This window comes from Orycteropus afer, unplaced genomic scaffold (assembly GCF_000298275.1).
Source record: "Orycteropus afer afer isolate SDZICR_OR568_19922 unplaced genomic scaffold, OryAfe1.0 scaffold00042, whole genome shotgun sequence".
Lineage (NCBI taxonomy): Eukaryota > Metazoa > Chordata > Mammalia > Tubulidentata > Orycteropodidae > Orycteropus > Orycteropus afer.
In genome coordinates this window covers 10,492,918-10,511,970 of record NW_006921629.1, presented here as the reverse complement: position 1 = coordinate 10,511,970, position 19,053 = coordinate 10,492,918, and the positions used below count along the sequence as shown (strand labels likewise).

The 19,053-nt window shown below is 41.0% G+C and overlaps 1 protein-coding gene across 1 annotated transcript in view; it reads left to right on the top strand.

Annotated features, from left to right (window-relative positions):
- SMYD4 (SET and MYND domain containing 4) overlaps nucleotides 1-18,895 on the top strand; it is a 67,068-nt gene extending 48,173 nt beyond the window's left edge. Inside the window, exons 5-10 of the mRNA XM_007937572.1 lie at nucleotides 13,247-13,429; nucleotides 14,652-14,815; nucleotides 16,004-16,136; nucleotides 17,172-17,288; nucleotides 17,499-17,622; nucleotides 18,697-18,895. Coding sequence (XP_007935763.1) covers nucleotides 13,247-13,429; nucleotides 14,652-14,815; nucleotides 16,004-16,136; nucleotides 17,172-17,288; nucleotides 17,499-17,622; nucleotides 18,697-18,895 — 920 coding nt within the window. The remainder of the gene's footprint in view (nucleotides 1-13,246; nucleotides 13,430-14,651; nucleotides 14,816-16,003; nucleotides 16,137-17,171; nucleotides 17,289-17,498; nucleotides 17,623-18,696) is intronic.
- The last annotated feature ends 158 nt before the right edge of the window (nucleotides 18,896-19,053 follow it).

Genomic DNA, 19,053 nt, shown 5'->3' with positions numbered 1-19,053 from the left:
GATTATCTTCTGTGTCTGTGTTAATTGGTTTCCCTTTTCTTTGTTGAAGAGGGTCTTTGCAGTCCTTCTGCCTAGTCTGCCATCTTGCCGGAAGAAGCCTCCTAGCTCTTCTTTCTTGATGACAGTGAGATTCCCCCTTCTGTTGCTGGGAGAGCTCATTGTAAACTTAGCAGGTGGCAAAACTGACCAGTCCCCAAATTAGAGTTCCATAACATTATTTGCATGCCCCCCCAAGATTGTCATGCCCCTTATTTATAAGCAAGCACCATTGGTGGGCCACAAGCACCTCATATTTGCATGGCCCCACCCAGTCATCTGGTCGGAGTCACAAAGACCATGACTAGAAGGGCCATACCAACCAATTCACTGCACCACAGATATGTTTGCTTTTTAACACTTTAAAGAGATCTTTGGCAGCAGATTTGCCCAGTGCAGTGTGTTACTTGATTTCTTGACTGCTGCTTCCATGGGTATTGATTATGAATCCAAGTAAAATGAAATCCTTGGCAACTTCAGTCTTTTCTCCATTTATCATGATATTGCTTATTGGTCCAGTTGTGAGGATTTTTGTTTTATGTTAAAATGTAATCTATACTGAAAGCTGTAGTCTTTGATCTTCATCAGTGAGTGCTTCAAGTCCTCTTCACTTTCAGCAAGCAAAGTTGTGTCATCTGCATGTTGCAGCTTAATTAATGTTATTGACCATTGTGAATCAGACAATCATATGGTTTTTGCTAGGAATGACAAATTGAAGAGGAATGGTGTCGCATTCATCGTTAAAAAGACATTTCAAGATCTGTCCTGAAGTGTAGCGCTGTCAGTGTTAGGATCATACACCTACAAGGACAGCCAGTTAATGTGACTATTACTTCTGTACCAGCCATTAATGCCAAAGATGAAGACATTTAAAGTTTTTACTAACACTTTGTTTTTTTAATTTTTATTTTGATTTGGGTGAAAGTTAACAGAGCAAATTCATTTTCCATACAGCAGGTCATACACATTTTGTGTCATGACATTGACTGCAATTCCCCACAATGTAACAGCTCTCTTCCCACTTCCTCCCCTTAGTTACCTTTTCCCTGTGTCCTTCCCTCTCAATGCACTTCTGCCCCACAAGCTGTCTCCCTGTGCATACTGCCCTTCTGTTCTCCCATGATTGATCTCTCCAAGGAGTTTATCTACCTGATGTAAATGTTCATCCTGTATACCTGTCTGTTATTTGGCTGGAAGCCACAGGAGTGGGTTCAACTCCAGACCTGATGGACAGCTAGGGGCCATAAGCCCAGGGGTTTCACCAGGCTCTATCAGACCAGCAAACTTGGTCTCTTTTTTTTTTTCTTTTTAATGATTTTGAGTTTTGTTCCACATTGTTCTTCTATCCTATCCAGGATCTCCTACACAGATCTCCTTCTGAGTGGCTGACGGTGGTAGCTGGGCACCATCTTGTTATTCTGGTCTCATTCTCATATAGGCTGAGGATTGCATGGTCTACCAGTCCCTTGGACTAATTGTTTCCACACGTCTTTGGTTTTCTTCATTCTTCTTTGTTCTGGACAAGGAGAGACCCATCGTTGCATCTAGGTGACCGCTTGCAAGTTTATAGGATCCTAGTTGCTATTCACCAAAGTAGGATGTGGAACAATGTTTTTGTGTAGTATGTTATGCCAATGTAAAATTTTTACTAACTCTTGCAGTCTAAAATTGATCAAACCTATCAAGATGTATTGATAATGACTGATGACTGGAGTGCAAAGGTTGGTAATAAAGAAGGATCAGTGGTTGGAAAATATGGCCTTATAATAGAAACAACACTGGAAATCGCATGATGGAATTTTGTGAGACCAATGATCTTTCATTGGAAATAGCTTTTTCAGCAACATAAATGATACCTGTACACCTGGACCTTTCCAGATGGAATACACAGAAATCAAATGACTACATCTGTGGAACAACACAGTAGAGAAGCTCAGTATCATTCAGAACAAGGCCACAGGCTGACTATGAGAAAGACCATTAATTGCTCATATGCAAGTTCAAGTTGAAGGTGAAAAAAAATTAAAACAAGTCCATGAAAGCCAAAGTATGTGACCTTGAGTATATCCCACCTGAATTTGGAGACCATCTGAAGAAGAGATTTGATGGATTGAACATGAATAATTAAAGATTGGATGAGTTGCAGGATGAAATCAAGGACATCATAAATGAAGAAAGCAAAAGGTCGTTAAAATGACAGGGAAGGAAGAAGAAAAAAAAGGATGCCAGAAGAAACTCTGAAACTTGCTCTTAAACATGGAATAGCTAAAATGAATGGAAAAAAAAAATGATTAAAAGAGCTGAACAGTAGATTTCAAAGGGCAGCTTGAGAAGATAAAGTATTATAATGAAATTTAGAAAAACCTGAAGTTATAAAACCAAAAGGGAAGAGCATGCTCAGAATTTCTCAAGATGAAAGAACAAGAAAAATTCAGGCCTCAAGTTTCAATATTGAAGGATTCTATGATCAAGATATTGAATGCACAGGAAGCATCAAAGGAAGATGGAAGGAATACTCAGAGTCACTGTACCAAACAGAATTGTTTGATGTTCAGCCATTTCAGGAGGTAGCATATGATCAAGAACTTGAAGGATGAAGTCCAGATTGCACTGAAGGCATTGGTGAAAACCACGGCTCTAGGAGCTGACGGAATACCCATAGAGATCTTTCAGCAAATGGATGCAGTACTGGAAGTGCTCACTCGTCTATGCCAAGAAATTTGGAAGACAGCTGCCTAGCCAACTAACCAGAAGAGATCCATATTTGTGCCCATTCCAAGGAAAGGTGATCCAAAAGAATGCAGAAATTATTGAACAATATCATTAAATCACATACAAGTAAAGTTTTGGTGCAGACAATTCAAGAACAGTTGCCACAGTATGTCAACAGGGCACTGCCAGGAACAAAAGATTCAGAAGAGGACGTGGAATGAGGGACATCATTGCTTGATGTCATATGGGTCTTGGCTGAAGGCAGAGAATACCACAAAGGTGTTTAGCTGTGTTTTATGACTACGTAAAGTGATTTGACTATGTAGATCATAGCAAATTATGAATAACATCACAAAAAAAGGGGGGATTCTAGAATACTTAATTGTGCTCATGTGAAATGTGTACATAGACCAAGAGGCAGTTGTTCAGGCAGGACAAGGGGATCCTTCATGATTTAAAATCAAGAAGGGTATGCATCAGGGTTATATATTTTCACCATACTTATTCAATCTGTATGCTGAGAAAATAATCCGAGAAGCTGGGCTACGTGAAGAAGAATGTGGCATCAGGCTTGGAAAAAGAATCATTAATAATCTGCAATATACAGATGACACATAGAAACTCCATAGTCCTGAGAAATTTTAATATACCTGTTTGATTTTCTCAGAAGGAAGACTGGGCAATCTACTTCCATAGATTGCCTCAGATACTACCTCAGAACCCAAGGAGGGGTCACTATGAGTTGAATCAAGTGGACGGCAGTGAGTGAGGTTGATTTTGATTGATCAAATATATTGAAAAGTAAGGATCTAGAAACCAAGGTAACATAATAAGCTAGAGACTTAGAAGATAAATATATCAAAGCTTGTATCTGTATCCTACAGATCAGAGGTCCGCAAATTTTTTTCTGTACAGCAACAGATAGTAAATATTTTTGGCTTTGCAGGCCAGATGGTCTCTTTTTACAGTTATTCAACTCTGCTGTTTTACAAAAGCAGCCTCACACAATCCACAAACAAGCATAGTAGGTTCCAGTACAACAGGATTTATGGACACTGATATTTGAACTTCTTATAATTTTTCATGGGTTATAAATATTACTTATATTTTTTCAACCATTTGAAAATGGAAAAACCATACTTAGCCTATAGACTATACAAAAACAGTGTCAGGCAGAATTTAGCCTACTGGCTATAGTTTGTCAACTCATGGCTGACTTTATTAAGAAATCTATGGTAAAAAAAAACAAACACAAAATTAGGAATGATGAAGAACATATAACCAATAATACAAATTCATTTTTAGATTTTATGAAAATATTTCATGTAATTTTTGACTATTAAATTTTGGAAATATTAAGTTGACAACTTTTTAGAAAATATAAATTTCCCCAGAAGGCAGAAAGCACTTCAAAAAACCAGTAATTGTGGAAGAAATTGAAAAACTTATCAAAACAATTCCATAAAAATAAGCAAAGTTTATTATTTTCTGTGTGAGTTCTTTAAAATTTTTAAGGACCAGATAGTTTCTATACTACAATAACCTGTTCCAGAACATGGAAAAAACTAGGATTCTTTCTTAATCATTTTACAAAGCCAAGAATAAAAACTACATAGACCAAACTCACTTGTGAAAATAGATGTAGAAATCCTGACTAAATCACTGCCATATCACATCCAGCAATTGATTAAAGTGATACTAATATATGACCATGTAGAGTTTCTTCCAGGAAAGCAAAAGTATTTTAATTTGGATGGATATAAAGGAAGCCTTGAATAAATGCAGAGATATGCCGTGTTCTTACATGGAAGATTGAAAACTGTAAAAAATGACATTTTCCCCACATTAACCTACTAAGTTTAGTGCTATTTCAAACAAAATGAGAATTGAATTTTGCTTGGAACTTGACAGTGATACTAAAGTTGACCCTGAATAAGTGGTTAAGAATAGCCTGTTGGGAAAAAAAAAAAAAAGAAGAAGAAGAAAGTAAAGAAATGGCTTGGTATTACCAGGTTTCATTATATAGTGGTGGTGTTTGGTGCAGTCAAGTGGATTTCAACTCAAAGTGACCCTCTGCAGCAGAACACTGCCAGTCCTCCACCATCCTCACCATTGTTGCTAGCTTCAGACCATTGTGGAAGAAACTGGTCAGTCCATCTTGTTAAGGGTCTTCCTTTTTCACCAACTATCTACTTCTCCAGACCTGATAACATGACCAAAGTACATGAGATGAAGTCTTGGTATCTAAGGAACATCTTAACTGTACTTCTTCCAAGACAAATTTGTTCTTCTGGCAATCCATAATATATTAAATATTCTTCACCAACACCATCATTCAGAGGCATCAGTTCTTCAGCCTGCCTTATTCATTGTCCAGCTTTTGCATCCATATGAGGCAATTGAAAACACTGTGACTTGGGTCAGGCTCACTAGTCCTCAAACTGACATGCTTTTTAACATGTTAAAGAGATCTCTTGCCACAGAGTTGCCCGATGCAATACTTCATTGTTTAATTTCTTAATTTCTGCTTCCATGGACATTGATTGTGGATCCAAGTAAAATGAAATCCTTGCCAACTTCAATCTTTTCTCCATTTATCATGATGTTACTTATAGGTCCATTTGCAAGGATTTTTGTTTTCATTTTGTTGAGGTATAATCCATACTGAAGGCTCTACTCTTTGATCTTCATTAGTGTTTCAAGTCCTCTTCACTTTCAGCAAACAAGGTTGTGTCTCTGTATATCACAGGTGGTTAATGAATCTTCTTCCAATCCCAAAGCCACATTCTTCTTTATGTAATCCAGCTTCTTGGTTTATTTGTTTGTTCTTCTGGCAATCCATAATATTCCGTATTCTTCACCAACACCATAATTCAGAGGCATCAGGTCTTCAGCGTGCCTTATTCATTGTCCAGCTCAGCACATAGATGAAATGAGTATGGTAAAAGGATGCAGCCTTGACACACACCTTTCTGAATTTAGACCATGCACTATCCCCTTGTTCTGCCTCTTGATCTGTGTTCAGATTCCACATGTACATTTACAAAGTTAAGTACTTAAAAATTAAACCATAAAATACCTAGGGAAAAAAAGTAATTTTTTAAAAAAATTTATATAGTCTTACAGTGGGAGATGTTTTTTAAAGTATATAATGCCAAATTTAGGTAATTAAAAGCTACCTGACTACCTAAATACCAAGTATCAAAAACATCAAATTGGGTAAAAAACATAGAGGATCCCGGTAAGAAGTCCTTGAAGGAATGAGAACATTGGACTGGGAGACAGAATATCTGGGTTCCCATTCAGAATGTGCCACTAACTGAATGACCTCTTGTCAGGTCACTTACTTGTAAGTCCCACTCTGTCGGTATCAGTATTCTCATCTGCATGATAGAGGAGGTATCACTATTCTCATCTGCATGATAGAAGACTGAATGAGCCTCCAGATCTCTGGGGTATATTGTTTGCAGAGATGGCCACAGTCATCTCCCATCTTTGTATGTTTGCCCTTTGCAACTAACTGTTCCTTTTTCTACCATTAAGAGATAAAGTCTATTACCTCCCCTTGAGACTGGGCTATTTTATGGCTTTCTCATCGGAAGTGAGATTTTATGACTTTTAAGTTTAAGTGTTAAGAAGTATTGCAGCTTCTGTAGTCACCCTCTTGGAATGCTGCTGTGGTCCTGTGAACAAACCTAGGCTAGTCTCTTTGAAGATAAAAAACCATGTGGAGAGAGGGGCCCATCTAGCAGCCAACAGCCATGTGGGTAAGACTGTCTTGGACCATCCAGCCCCAGTTGAGACACCAGATGAACGCTGTATGAGAGCCTGAATTCTGAGGCATTTTGGTTTGTTGAAGGCTGTGGTCTCCAGCTAAAGCCCTAACTCCATCTTTAGTCTTGACATCAGTGTAGACTCCATTTTAAGTTCTTTAAGTTATTTCCCTAATGCTTACTGACCTTTAAACAAACTTGATCATGCAGCTAAAGAAATATTTTTCTTTGTGGTCATGCACAGATGTGGAAAGATTACTCTTGAAAACAAGACCCTTATCAGAAATTTCCTGCACAAGCCTATGCCAGGCACAAGGCCTAGGGACTGTCATAACATTTCACATCTGGTGACTTGGGAAAGGACATCTTGTGACAAACTGATGACTACTCTGAAAGGCCTCCAACAAAGAGCTCATACTTTTGCAATTACTGCAATGTAAACCAATTCTAGCAAAGCCCCGTTTGAAAATGTCCCACCTTTCCAATAAAAATATTGTAAACTGAAGTTACTGATAATCCTATGAAATGTGTTTGTAGCTGTTCTGCCTCGGACTACTTGGTTTCACTTCTTGTTCCCACACAGCTTCCAGGTTAAGTCACACCAAGTCTTAATACACCTCTTTACATTTTACTTTAAACAGTACATGTTTTTTATTTTTCTTCATTAACAGTGCAGTCACGTGTGATCCCGAGCAAGACCAGCAGAAAAACCACTCAGTTGAGCCCAGCCAAAATGACCGATCCACATAATTGTGAGCAAATAAAATGATTCTTATTTTAACCCTCCTCCTCAAAAAGCATCCATAACCAAAATTAAAATGTGGATGACAAAATGAGGGAAATTTTCTATGGCTCTTAAAATCAACTTTCAAAAGTAGTTGTAAATGTTCTAAAACTAGATTGTGGCGATGGTTGCATAACTATGAACAGTTTACTGAAAATCAGTGAATTGTACACTTAAAATGGGTAAATTTTAAGATATGTAGCTATACCTAAATAAAGTGTTAAAATATACATAAGTACTTTACCAAAGTAGTATTATAAATGGCAAGTAAAAAGATGTCTAGCCACTCCTCGGAAGGAAGGTTGGGCATTCCTACTTCCGTAGTGATACTGCCTCGGAAACCCAAGGAGGGGTCGCTATGAGTCGGGGCCAACTCGATGGCAAATAACAACAACAACTTCTCTTTAGTAATTAAAACAAGATACCATTATTTGTCTGTCACATTGGCAAAGGTGTGTGTGCGCGCGTGTGTGTGTGTGTGTGTGTATGTTTAAAAAGCATTATAGGCTAGGATGTAAAGAAAATGGCCACTTTTCATAACATGCATTTTCCTATACCACCTTTCTGGAGAGCAGAATAATACACCAAAGAGCTTTCAAATATACTTCTCTTTTAACCCTCTGATTCGCCTTCCAGGAATGTACCCTTTTACCCCTGTTGTAGTTCCACTTCCAGTATTTATCCTAAAGAAATAATTAGGAATTTGCATAGTGTTGTGTAAGGCTGTTCATCGCAGTATGTAGTAGAATGAAGTTGTTAACAAATGGATTTGATAGAAACGTTCATGATACATTAAGTGAAAAGATACAAAAGTGTACCGTGCTGCAAATTAAGTTAAAAATTCCATATATAATAGACCCGGGGGAGAGACTGATCACAAGGACCTTCCCCTGGACTGACACAGAGAGAAAGCCTCCCCTGGTACTTGGTGCCCTGAATTCACACTCACAGCCTCCTACACCAGGAGAGAATAATATTTTTTGTTAAAGCCAAAAAAAGAAATCTTAATGGGAGCAGATTGCCAAGTCTTTTCTCCCATGGAGCAGCTGATGGGTTCAGAACTGCCCACCTTTCATTTAGTAGCTGAGTGCTTAACTGTTGTACCATCAGGGCTCCTTATATAATGTAGTTGTTGTTGTTATGTCAGACCTGACTCATAGCGACCCCTCCTTGGGTTTCCGAGGCAGTATCACTATGGAAGTAGATTGCCCAACCTTCCTTTCGAGGAGTGGCTGGTGGGTTTGAACCGCCAGCCTTCTGCTTAGCAGTCAAGTGCCTTAGGCACTATGCTACCAGAGCTCCTATATAATGTAATAGTATTCCAAATATAGGGCTCATAGATTAACAGACAGTATCTGTAAAGCCCTCAACACAGCAGCTGGCAGAGTGACAGTGTCACATGACTGTTTAGATATGTAGTTAAGCTCACATCTGCAATTCACCACATGCTTAAGATGGATGCCTTATATGAATCCTGTGAATTAGAGTCATCTTAGGGTGGGAAAGATTAAATATCAACCTGATTGGTCTTTTGAGAATAGTAAGTGTATGGACAAAATGTAATGAAGATTTCATTTGGATCAGTTATTAGCTGTCTTGTGTGTTCTGGAATTACGACTTAAAGTGTTAATGAAAGAATTAAATAATTTTTTAAAATTCCATATATAAGCATAGAAAGAAGACTGCAAGGAAATACCCCAAAATGTTATACCAAGCTGATGAGATTACAGACAGCAGCTATTTTCTCTATAATTTTCAGTTTTTAAATTTTTTCTATCATGTATTTCCCTTAATTCATTTTTTAAATAATAAAAACAATTTAAATGCTATAAACATTTTTTAGGCACTTGATACATTTTGCAAAATTGCCCTCCAAGAAAGTTGTACCAGTTACACACCCACTGGCAATGTTCACTTTCGTTTTTGAATTCAGTCTAATTTTGTTTTAGTCTGCTCATGTTTCTAATCTTGTTATATCCCTTTTTATTATTTCTTTGGGTTTCCAACACCTCCCAATTTAGTGTTCTCATTGAATTTCATTAGCATCTGTTTCATTAGGAGCACAGAAGAAGGATTAAAGTGTTAAATAGGATAGAATTGAACAAAAACCTATAAAAATGTACATTATTACCTTGGTATAAATCTTATTTAGTCAAAGTTACTCAGAAACCTCTCTCTGGTTACTTACCTCAAGGGGTAGAACTGGCCACTTGATGACATTCTAGATCTTAAAATATGTGTGACTCTATCCCAGTAGGAATGACACCTTTGTAATGTATCTGGATTCTTGTCTACAAGGCTAAATCAAATTTAATGTGTCTGTAGACTTAGTCAATGCATGCCCTTTGCTTTCACTTTTCACCAGCCAACCAAGGAATGCACCTTTGGTTTGGGTCCTTGATTACTTGACATGCACACAAATTTCTCATTTTGCAGAATATTTAAGAATAAGGAGCTCTGGTGGCACAGGGACTAAGACATTTGACTTTTGATCAGAAGGTTGACCGTTAAACTCACCAGCTGCCCTCCAGAAGGAAGACCAGGCAATCTACTTCCGTAAAGATTTACTGCCTTGGAAACCCAATGGGGGTCACTATGAGTTGGCATCACCTGAATGGCGGTGGGTTGGGTTTATATATATATATGTGTGTGTGTATATGGATTAGTGTGTTCTGGAAGTATTGTGAATGAATCTTTTTCCTTGAGTCCCATTTAAATTGCAAAAGGAATATTAGCAAGGTATACTTTTGGTAAAATAATCAAAAGTGAATGTTGCTAATTCTGTTTTATATACACACACACATACATACATACATACATACATACATACCAAAATGTCACCTGCTAAATTTAATTGATAAGGCACATACATATTCTCACTTTTTGTTATCTCTACTAATAGATGACTAATGCAAGCTATTGAGTAAGTTTTCAAAATCAATACCTCATTTTTTAGAAATGGAGACACACTCAACTCTAACATAAATACTCACCCCACTCAATTTCTGGGCCTACTTCTGTTCAGGGATAATCTATAAATAATTCACGAAGCTGACATTACTCACTGTATTGTGATAATTTTTTTTCTGGGAAAATTTTCGCAACTGTTCTGAGATAGATTGCCAGTTACCAGGAGTTGGGAATGCAAGTCAACTTTTAATTATGCGCAGACTGATTATTCAGACAGCAGATTGTTCATGCCCTGTACTGCTCCTTCCTGCTGCCTACCTTTTAGCATTTTCATTGCTCATTAGCACATGCTCCAGAAGGTGGGCTTTGGACAAGGAAAAAGAGGTGAAACTAGAATAAGTTACGCATTTAGGAGAAGCGCTGATGAAAGATTTTAATATAATTTGTAGAATTGTTGACTAAAATTGAGTCATTTGGAGTCTTTGTGAATTTTGTTTACTTACTCTGTTCTTGTCTTCCATAGCAACAGATAAGAGAATTATCTGCAAGGAGACAACATTATTTGTATATTTATTATAGAGCACTTTCACATGATGACTCATGATATTTTCTTTATTCATTACATTTGTACCTAGACTGCTTATTTCTTTAGTGAGTGTTGTTTTGCAATTCCTGGCATACATACAGTGGTACCACAAGGTACCACAATTACCTGATACAGAAAATTAGTTGTTCTGTATAAACAAATTTTTCAGACAATTGAAGGCTTCCCTTTAAGTACCAATATCTTTTGTATTTCAACCAGTCTTGTTGGAAATATTATTTCCTCATACTTAAACCAAGACTACCAGGCATAATTGAAGCCTTTCTGGATGCCACGGATATCTACGCTATGCGTAGTCCTGGAAACCAACCATACAGCTATTGCAAAAGCCCATGTACTTATGCTGCCAGTCTAGGAATATATGGTTAAGCAAAATGTTACCATTGAGGTACTAGTGTATTTCTTTGTCCTCAGGCTTTTCTTCTTGTGTAAATTTTCATCCTCTTTCTTCACTCTTGCCCTTGTCAGAAAACCTGGCTTTTATACATTCTCTCCTTACACAGGAGCTCTGGTGGCATAATGGATAAGGTATTTGGCTGCTAATCAGAAGGTCAGTGGTTTAAACCCACCAGCCGCTCTACAGGAGGAAGGAGGAGTCAGTCTACTTCCATAAAGATTTACAGTCTTGGAAATGCAGTAGAGGTCACTATGAGTCGGAATTGACTCTATGGCAGTGGGTTTGATTTGTTTTGGTTTGGTATCCTCCTCATTAATTCTCTTCTTCTGGACTATTAATGGCCTGAGAAACTGAATAACCAAGCTAGTGAGAACTGTGTCTAAAATAAGAGGAAATCACACTGCCTGAGAGAACAGGAAATTCATATGAGTAAAAATGTATGAGCTTTGGTACAGAAACAGCCTCACTGCTTAGAGACATTTTCCTTCCTACCTTCCATCCTAATTTTCAGTCATGTAGTTAAGTTACTGGTTAATTGTGTTTCGAAAAAGAGATTGTTACCCAAGACTATGTTTAGGGTTGGCAGACAATGGTTCTACAAGTGTATGTTCTGTAAGAAATCTCAGGTGTATAGTAGAGCTGACAAGGGACAAAGTTGTAGTCACTTCTTGGTCACAGCCAGCTACCCAGAGGGAACGAGGAGTTGAACCTGTGGGCTTGGGACCATAGTCACAGGGAACATCAAGCTCAACTGGCATAACATACTACACAAAACATTGTTTCACCTCCTACTTTGGCGAGTAGCGTCTGGGATCTTAAAAGCTTGCAGGCAGCCATCTAGATGCAACAATGGGTCTCTCCTCGTCCAGAGCAAAGAAGAATGAAGAAAACCAAAGATTCATGAAAACAATTAGTCCTAGCGACTGGTACACTATGCCATCCTCAGCCTATACGACTATGAGACCAGAATTAGATGGGCCTGGCTACCACTGTCAACCACTCGGGGATCTACATAGGAGATCCTGGATAGAGAGGGAGAACAATGTGGAACAAAATTCAAAATCATTTGGAAAAATTAAAAGGGGAGACCAGGTTTGCTGATCTCATAGAGCCTGGTGTAACCTAGCTGCCCTTCAGGTCTGGAACTGAACCTACACCTGTGGCTTCCAGCCAAAGAAGAGAGAGGCATATGAGTTGAACATACACCTGAGGTAGATACACTCCTTGGAGAGAACAGTCATGGGAGAAAGAAGGGCTGTGTCTGCACAGGGAAACAGCTCAGGGGGCAGGAGTGCATGGAGGGATGGACACAGGGAAGAGGTAACTATCTGGAAGAAGTGGGAGGAGAGCTGTTGCACTGGGGTAAATTGTAGTCAATGTCATGAGACAAAGTATCTGTGAACTGCTGTATGGAAAGTGAATTTTACTCTGTAAATTTTCACCCAAATCACAATAATCAAGAAAAAAAGAAGAGGTTGTTTGGGACATGAGCCTGTCTTGAATAGAGCCAGTGCAGACAGTTGTTTTCAGTAGAAGCATTGCTGACTGATACCCCAGGAAGGTGGGATGAGGAGCAGAAAGGCCAGGCAAGCAGGAAGAATGTGGGGTTTTTAAAGACGAGTTAAACAAATGGACTTGAACTGTGAAAGTCTTTGGGAAATAACCTCAACAGGTACTTTGGTCTCTGTGTCCTCATGAACATTATAAACTGACTGGCTGGAAAGCACCCTACTGATAATTCCTTTTTTATTATTTTGTATAAATCCTAATCTTTGGATTTTTTGTGTTGGTGAGACACAAGGGTTAGGTTCCAGGATCTGGGTGGATTTTTTATGTGTTCATTCACTTTGCTTCCTGGGGACCAGAGATTGCTGTGAGTCATGTTCCATCTGATTTAAATTGGATCTGGCTATGGAACTGTGACTCAGATGGGCTTCAGGCCCAATTTCCCAGCTCAGCTTCTGAGAAATGGATGGCGAGGCCAGCACTAATATCCGGACACATTTTCCCTTTTCCTCTAGCACTTTCAGGATCTAAAGAGAATATCGTCACCAACAGCAGGCAGGTACGTCTTGCCACAGGCATCTTCCCTGTTGTCAGCCTCCTGAACCATTCCTGCAGCCCCAACACCAGCGTGTCCTTTGTTAGCACTGTCGCCACCATTCGGGCATCACAACAGATTGGAAAAGGGCAAGAGATTCTCCACTGCTATGGTGAGCCATGCTTCCTCCTTACCATCCTGCCCTTTTGCGGCAGAAAAGGACAGGGTTGGAAAACAAGAACAAGCAACTGTACAGGTGCCTTACATTTATTTCCTGGAAGAAGCAGTGCGTACTCATGCACACACACACACAGAAAAAGGCCTCCTTACTAGGGCACTTTGTGCGAACTTTTGTGCCTAGCTGTCATGTATCTCAAGGAACTCTGGTGGCATAGTGCCTAAGGCATTTGACAGCTAACCAGAAAGTTGCCAGTTCAAACCCACCAGCCACTCCACAGAAGGAAGACTGGGCAGTCTACTTCTATAAAGATTTACCACCTCAGAAACCCAAAGGGGGTAACTGAGTCAGAACCAACCCAGCGGCAGTGAGTTTGGTTTGTTTGGTTTATCATGTGCCTCACTGCTTAATTCCAAGGAAATTTCCTGTTGTGAAAATAAGGAGCTCTGGTGGTATAGTGTTTAAAGCATTTGGCTGTTAACCAAGTTCACGGAAGAGAGACGAGACAATAAAGATTTACAGCCTTAGAAACCAAGTGGCAGTCACTATGAGTTGGAAACAACTCAATGACAGTGGTTTTTTCATTGTTGTTGTTACTCTGAAATAACACATCCCCGGGGGGCCTTTAGGATAGGGTTCCCAGGGGACCTTGACGCACAGGAAAGGAGCCCGTGGAAGCCTAGTTGAAGAGGTTCTGTGTTGCTGAGCTGTCGCCAGGAAATCCAAGGCTTGCCTGATTGGCTAGTTTATGAAGAGAGGGGAGGACTCAGAAAGCACTTCAGTGAGAGAGATGCTCACCTATTTTGATGAATCTTTCTAGAAATAGTTAGAACACCTTGAGTTTGTTTGCTTGCTTGTTTGTTTTCCTGTCCCAGCAACTGGGAAGCTCTGTCTCCTTCCCCAGAGGCCCTGGGTGGTATAAACAGTCAATGCACGAAGCTGCTAATCTTAAGGCTGGAAATTTGCGTCCACCCAGAGGTACCTTGGAAGAAAAGCCCTGGTGAGCTACTTGCAAAAAATCAGCCACACACGTTGGTCTCCGTGAATCCGAATTGACTTGACAGCACCTGGTTTGGGGTCCACAAACGTTTGCCTAAAGAGAAAGTACCTGTCACACAATGAATAATTGCACCCTCTGCTAAGTGGATTTTTATTTGTTTATTCTAAGTATTGTTTGACTCTCTCTCGCTTTACATATCTGAGGATCTCCCTGCAGGGCCTCACAAGAGCCGGATGGGTGTCGCTGAAAGGCAACAGAAGCTGAGGTGTCAGTATTTCTTTGAATGCAGCTGTCCCACTTGTCAAAGTGAGGAGCCCAGAACCACTGCAGAGCGCAGGTGGGAAGCGTTCTGTTGTAACGGTTGCGGAGCCGTCATGCAGGTGAGTCTGTGCTCCTGGCTCTTCTCTACATTTCCCGGAAGTCAGTTAGCCAGAGCAAAGGGCATGAATCTTTAGGGGGAGTCTGTTGGCGCTTACAGGTGCAGAGCATTGATACTCCCTCCTTTCAGCCTGATTACCCTTCCAAAGGAATAGCAGGGAAAGACTGGATGTACTCATCTTTCACATGCAAATGGCAGATAAATCCCACCTGAACTTAGGGGGGGGCTTGAATTGGGAATTTCTTGGCTCAAGGGAGTCAGTAGAAAGTCCCGGGGTCGGGCTGCTTCAGATACTGCCCGATCCAGAGGCTCAGTTAAGGTCACCAGGACCCAGTTTTTCTCTCTGCCTCTCTCAGCTCCCTTTTCTCTGTGTTAGCCCCATCCTCAGACAGACTTCCTTCTTAAGGCAAAATGGCTGCCAGCCGCTCTCCCCTCATATCCTTCCTGTCCAGGAAGATAAAAACATGTGCCACTCTCTTCCAGCAGTCTGGGCAAAAATTTTATTGCATTCCACTGACCTAGTATCTGGCTGGAGGAAAAATCACAGTCACATAGTTTTCTTCCAGGCATTTGGGATAGAGTAATGAGCTAATCTGAGACGTATGTCCATGCCCTCAGCTACAGGGCACTGACTGTGTATGGGGGGGAAGATTCTCAGGAGAAATCAATTGCTTTTGTGAATGAGGGCATCTAAAACCAGCAGCTGCCCACCTCAGAGAGTTTCTCCTCTGCCAGATGATGCAGTATTCTTGTTGGGTAAACCCTAACTGGAATTAGAACCGATTGTGTTAGAATACTTAAGTTGCAAATCCAAGGTCATGTACGAGGAGGCCTCACCCAGTACCTTTTTCTATTGGTTTTCTTATGGCTTTTTCATAACCACTAGAAATATGTCTGTCATCCAAAATCGTGGCCCCAAAGAGAGATAAGAGAGGGGGTGTAGAGATGGAAAGAAACTGGAAACTACCAGTTTGGTCCTGAAAATTAAATCTCAGTATGGGATCCAGCTAGTGCTTTCATTAGGATCATTGCTGTCAAACCACATTGAGTCAGGCTTTAGTCATGATGTATTACAAGAGTCTCTTTCCCCAATAGGGTCAGAAGCTGTGGCATAGTCCTGTAATGTAAGCAAATGCACTGTTGATAACTGACGCAGGTGTAGGAGTAAAGATAAAACTGACTTCCACAGGGAGACGATGTGCTGAGCTGTGGCAACACATCTTGTACGGAATCAGTCAGCAGGGATCACCTAGTCTCTCGGTTACGGGACCTTCAGCAGCAGGTTGGGATGGCCCAGGAGCTTCTCAGAAATGGTAAACTAGGTGAGACTGGCTCCCTGCTTTGGTCCTTCAGCCCCCTTCCCATTTATTCATTCTGAGATCACCTTGGACTCCAGGGTACTCAGTGATGAAAAATTGAACTGAATTATCCCCATGCCAGCCACAAGATGGCTGTGTAGTCCAGTGAGATGCAGACCAGCTCATTTTGGCCGGCTGATTAAGCTGTTGTTCTCTTATGCATCACATAGCTACTTGAAGTGTCCCACCACAGCTAAAGGGTTATCTGTGACATCTGTGTGCTTATTGCGGTTCCACAAGTTCAATGCCATTTATTTTAATTCCAGGGCCTAATGACATAACTTCCTGGAGAGGTCGATCTGCCCCATCAGAGCCAGTGCAGAGGACGGTGGGGCCTGTACCCAGTGGATATGAGTATCCTGCTTTTTTTTGAGAGCAAGTTAAGGGAACTCCTCATTACCTATGAAAATTCTGCCTTCGAGCTTGATTCATGGAAATCATTGACGTTAGGAAAGTTCACCTTTAGCTTAGATTTCAGAGTCAAGAGAAATAATGACCCTAAGTGGAACGTAGAACTGGCTGTATTTGAAAGCTAAAGTTGCAAATCCACAGTCAACAGTGGGGAGACCTCACCTAGCACCTTTTTCACTTGAAAATGAACACAGAGAAATAAGAGAACAACAGCTTTATTGGAACAAAGAAATGCAGCATTGTGGATTGTCACCAATCCACGGAGACCAAGGAGGGTTCTCAAATTCAGCGCAACTGGGGTAGAATTTGAGACCTTGGTCCTCTTTTATGTGATTGTATTTATGTCTGTGTTGTTGTTGTTATTGTTGTTGTTATGTGCCATTGAGTCAGACCCGACTCATAACAACCCCTCCTTGGGTTTCCAAGGCACTGTCACTACAGAAGTAGATTGCCCCATCTTCCTTCCGAGGATGGCTGGTGGGTTCGAACCTCCAGCCTTCTGGTTAGCAGTCAAGTGCCTTAGGCACTATGTCACCAGAGCTCCTATTTATGTCCATATAGTGAAGCCATTTTCCTTTAAATTGGTAGAGCAAGCCATTCAGCTGTTGTTGGGATGCCGGTATGCTGCTGAGAGTTTCCTGTCAGCAGAACACTCCGTGGTAGGAGAAATCGAGGACGACCTGGCCCAGGCTTATGCCGCCTCAGGTATGCCATGTGTTTGCATTTTCCAGTGTGAGGAACAAGTCTGCACTGTGTGTTTTCCCAGGACCCTGGCCTTGACTGGTTGGTTATCTTAGTCTTCAAACTAAAGCTGCTTTCCCTTCCTTTCAGCTTCCCTCACCCTGAAAACGTTCAGCCAATAAGAGTATTTTGTTTTGTTTTGCTTTGCTTCCTGCAACAAGATTTTTCTTTCAGGGGACTGGCAAAAGTCAGCTCTCCATCTGCAGAGGAGTCTCCAAGTGGTTGAGGTGCGCTATGGGCCAGCCAGTGTGGAAATGGGCCATGAGCTCTTCAAACTGGCCCAGATCTCTTTCAACGGGTAAGGCGCTCTCATTCCCTGGCATTTTGCCAGGACTGTTTGTACCTTTCTTTTATCTGGCTCTTGCGTGTGCTACTCTTTTTCTTAGACTTTTAAGACTTTAGGGGAGATATCTTTGCCTTCTGTTCTGCTGACCAACTTCAGACATTAGAGTTTCTTCCTAAGGGATATGGGGAAGGCTCTCAGATTTGAAATGAGTTTCCCAGGGAGAGCCTGCAACGCAGCACCCCGCCCACCTCGATAGCACCCCTGCTCGTTCCTCTGTTGGATCACACCTCTCTTGGCCTCTCGTTCTCAGCACCCTCGACTCCAGAGCTTCCTCCTTCCCTCTAGTCTGTATCTCACTCCTTCTAAGGCAGTGGTATTTCACCAAGGGGTGATTTTGCCTCCCAGGGGACATTTGACAATGTCTAGAGACATTTTGGTTGTCATGACCATAAGGGTAGGGTGCTACTGGCATCTAGTGGGTAGAGACCAGGGGTGCAGCTCCACAGCTACAGCTTCCACAACCAAGAATTATTTGACCTCAAATGTCAGTAGTGTCAAGATTGAAAACCCCTGCTTTAAAGGTGAAAAGGAACAGCAGGAGGGTTGATGAGCAGCTGCCACATCCAGTTAAACTTGATTGATAAAGCTGCCATTAGTGTACATCGGTGTGGGACAGAGTATTTGAAACTTGATGCTCCATCATGAATGACGGGTAGACCAGATACCTGAAACACAGAGGCAGCCCACTTGACCAGAGAGAGAGAAAAGGATTGCAGAGCTAGATCCAGGGGTAGACTTATGCTAAGATGAATGGCAGCTTCTGAGTAAATCTTAAAGTGAACATCAGATTAAAGCATCGAGATGTCCCTGTTTCTCTGGATCCTGGAATTTTTATCCTTTCTTTCATACCTTTTTCCTTAAACTCGACCTTGCAGTGTGTTTTTGAATGTTTTCTACCTACCCTTCCAGATTGTAAGATCCCAGAGGACAGACACGGTCATATGTAACCTTGTATTCTTTACAGGGAGTAGGCACTCAGTGTTTGCGTGATTAAATGAGTGACTCCTCTCGCCTCTTTTGGTTCAGGTTTGCAGTACCCGAAGCACTGAACACAATACAAAAGGCAGAAGCAGTTCTGTCAGTTCACTGTGGCCCTTGGAGTGATGAGATTCAGGAGCTACAAAAAATGAAATCCTGTTTATTGGACTTGCCGCACATCCCCAAGGGGCCTTCAGTCCCAGGGGACCTTGACGCACAGGAAAGGAGCCCGTGGAAGCCTAGTTGAAGAGGTTCTGTGCTGCTGAGCTGTTGCCAGGAAATCCAAGGCTTGCCTGATTGGCCAGTTTATGAAGACCAAGGCTTGCCTGATTGGCTAGTTTATGAAGAGAGGGGAGGACTCAGAAAGCACTTCAGTGAGAGAGATGCTCACCTATTTTGATGAAT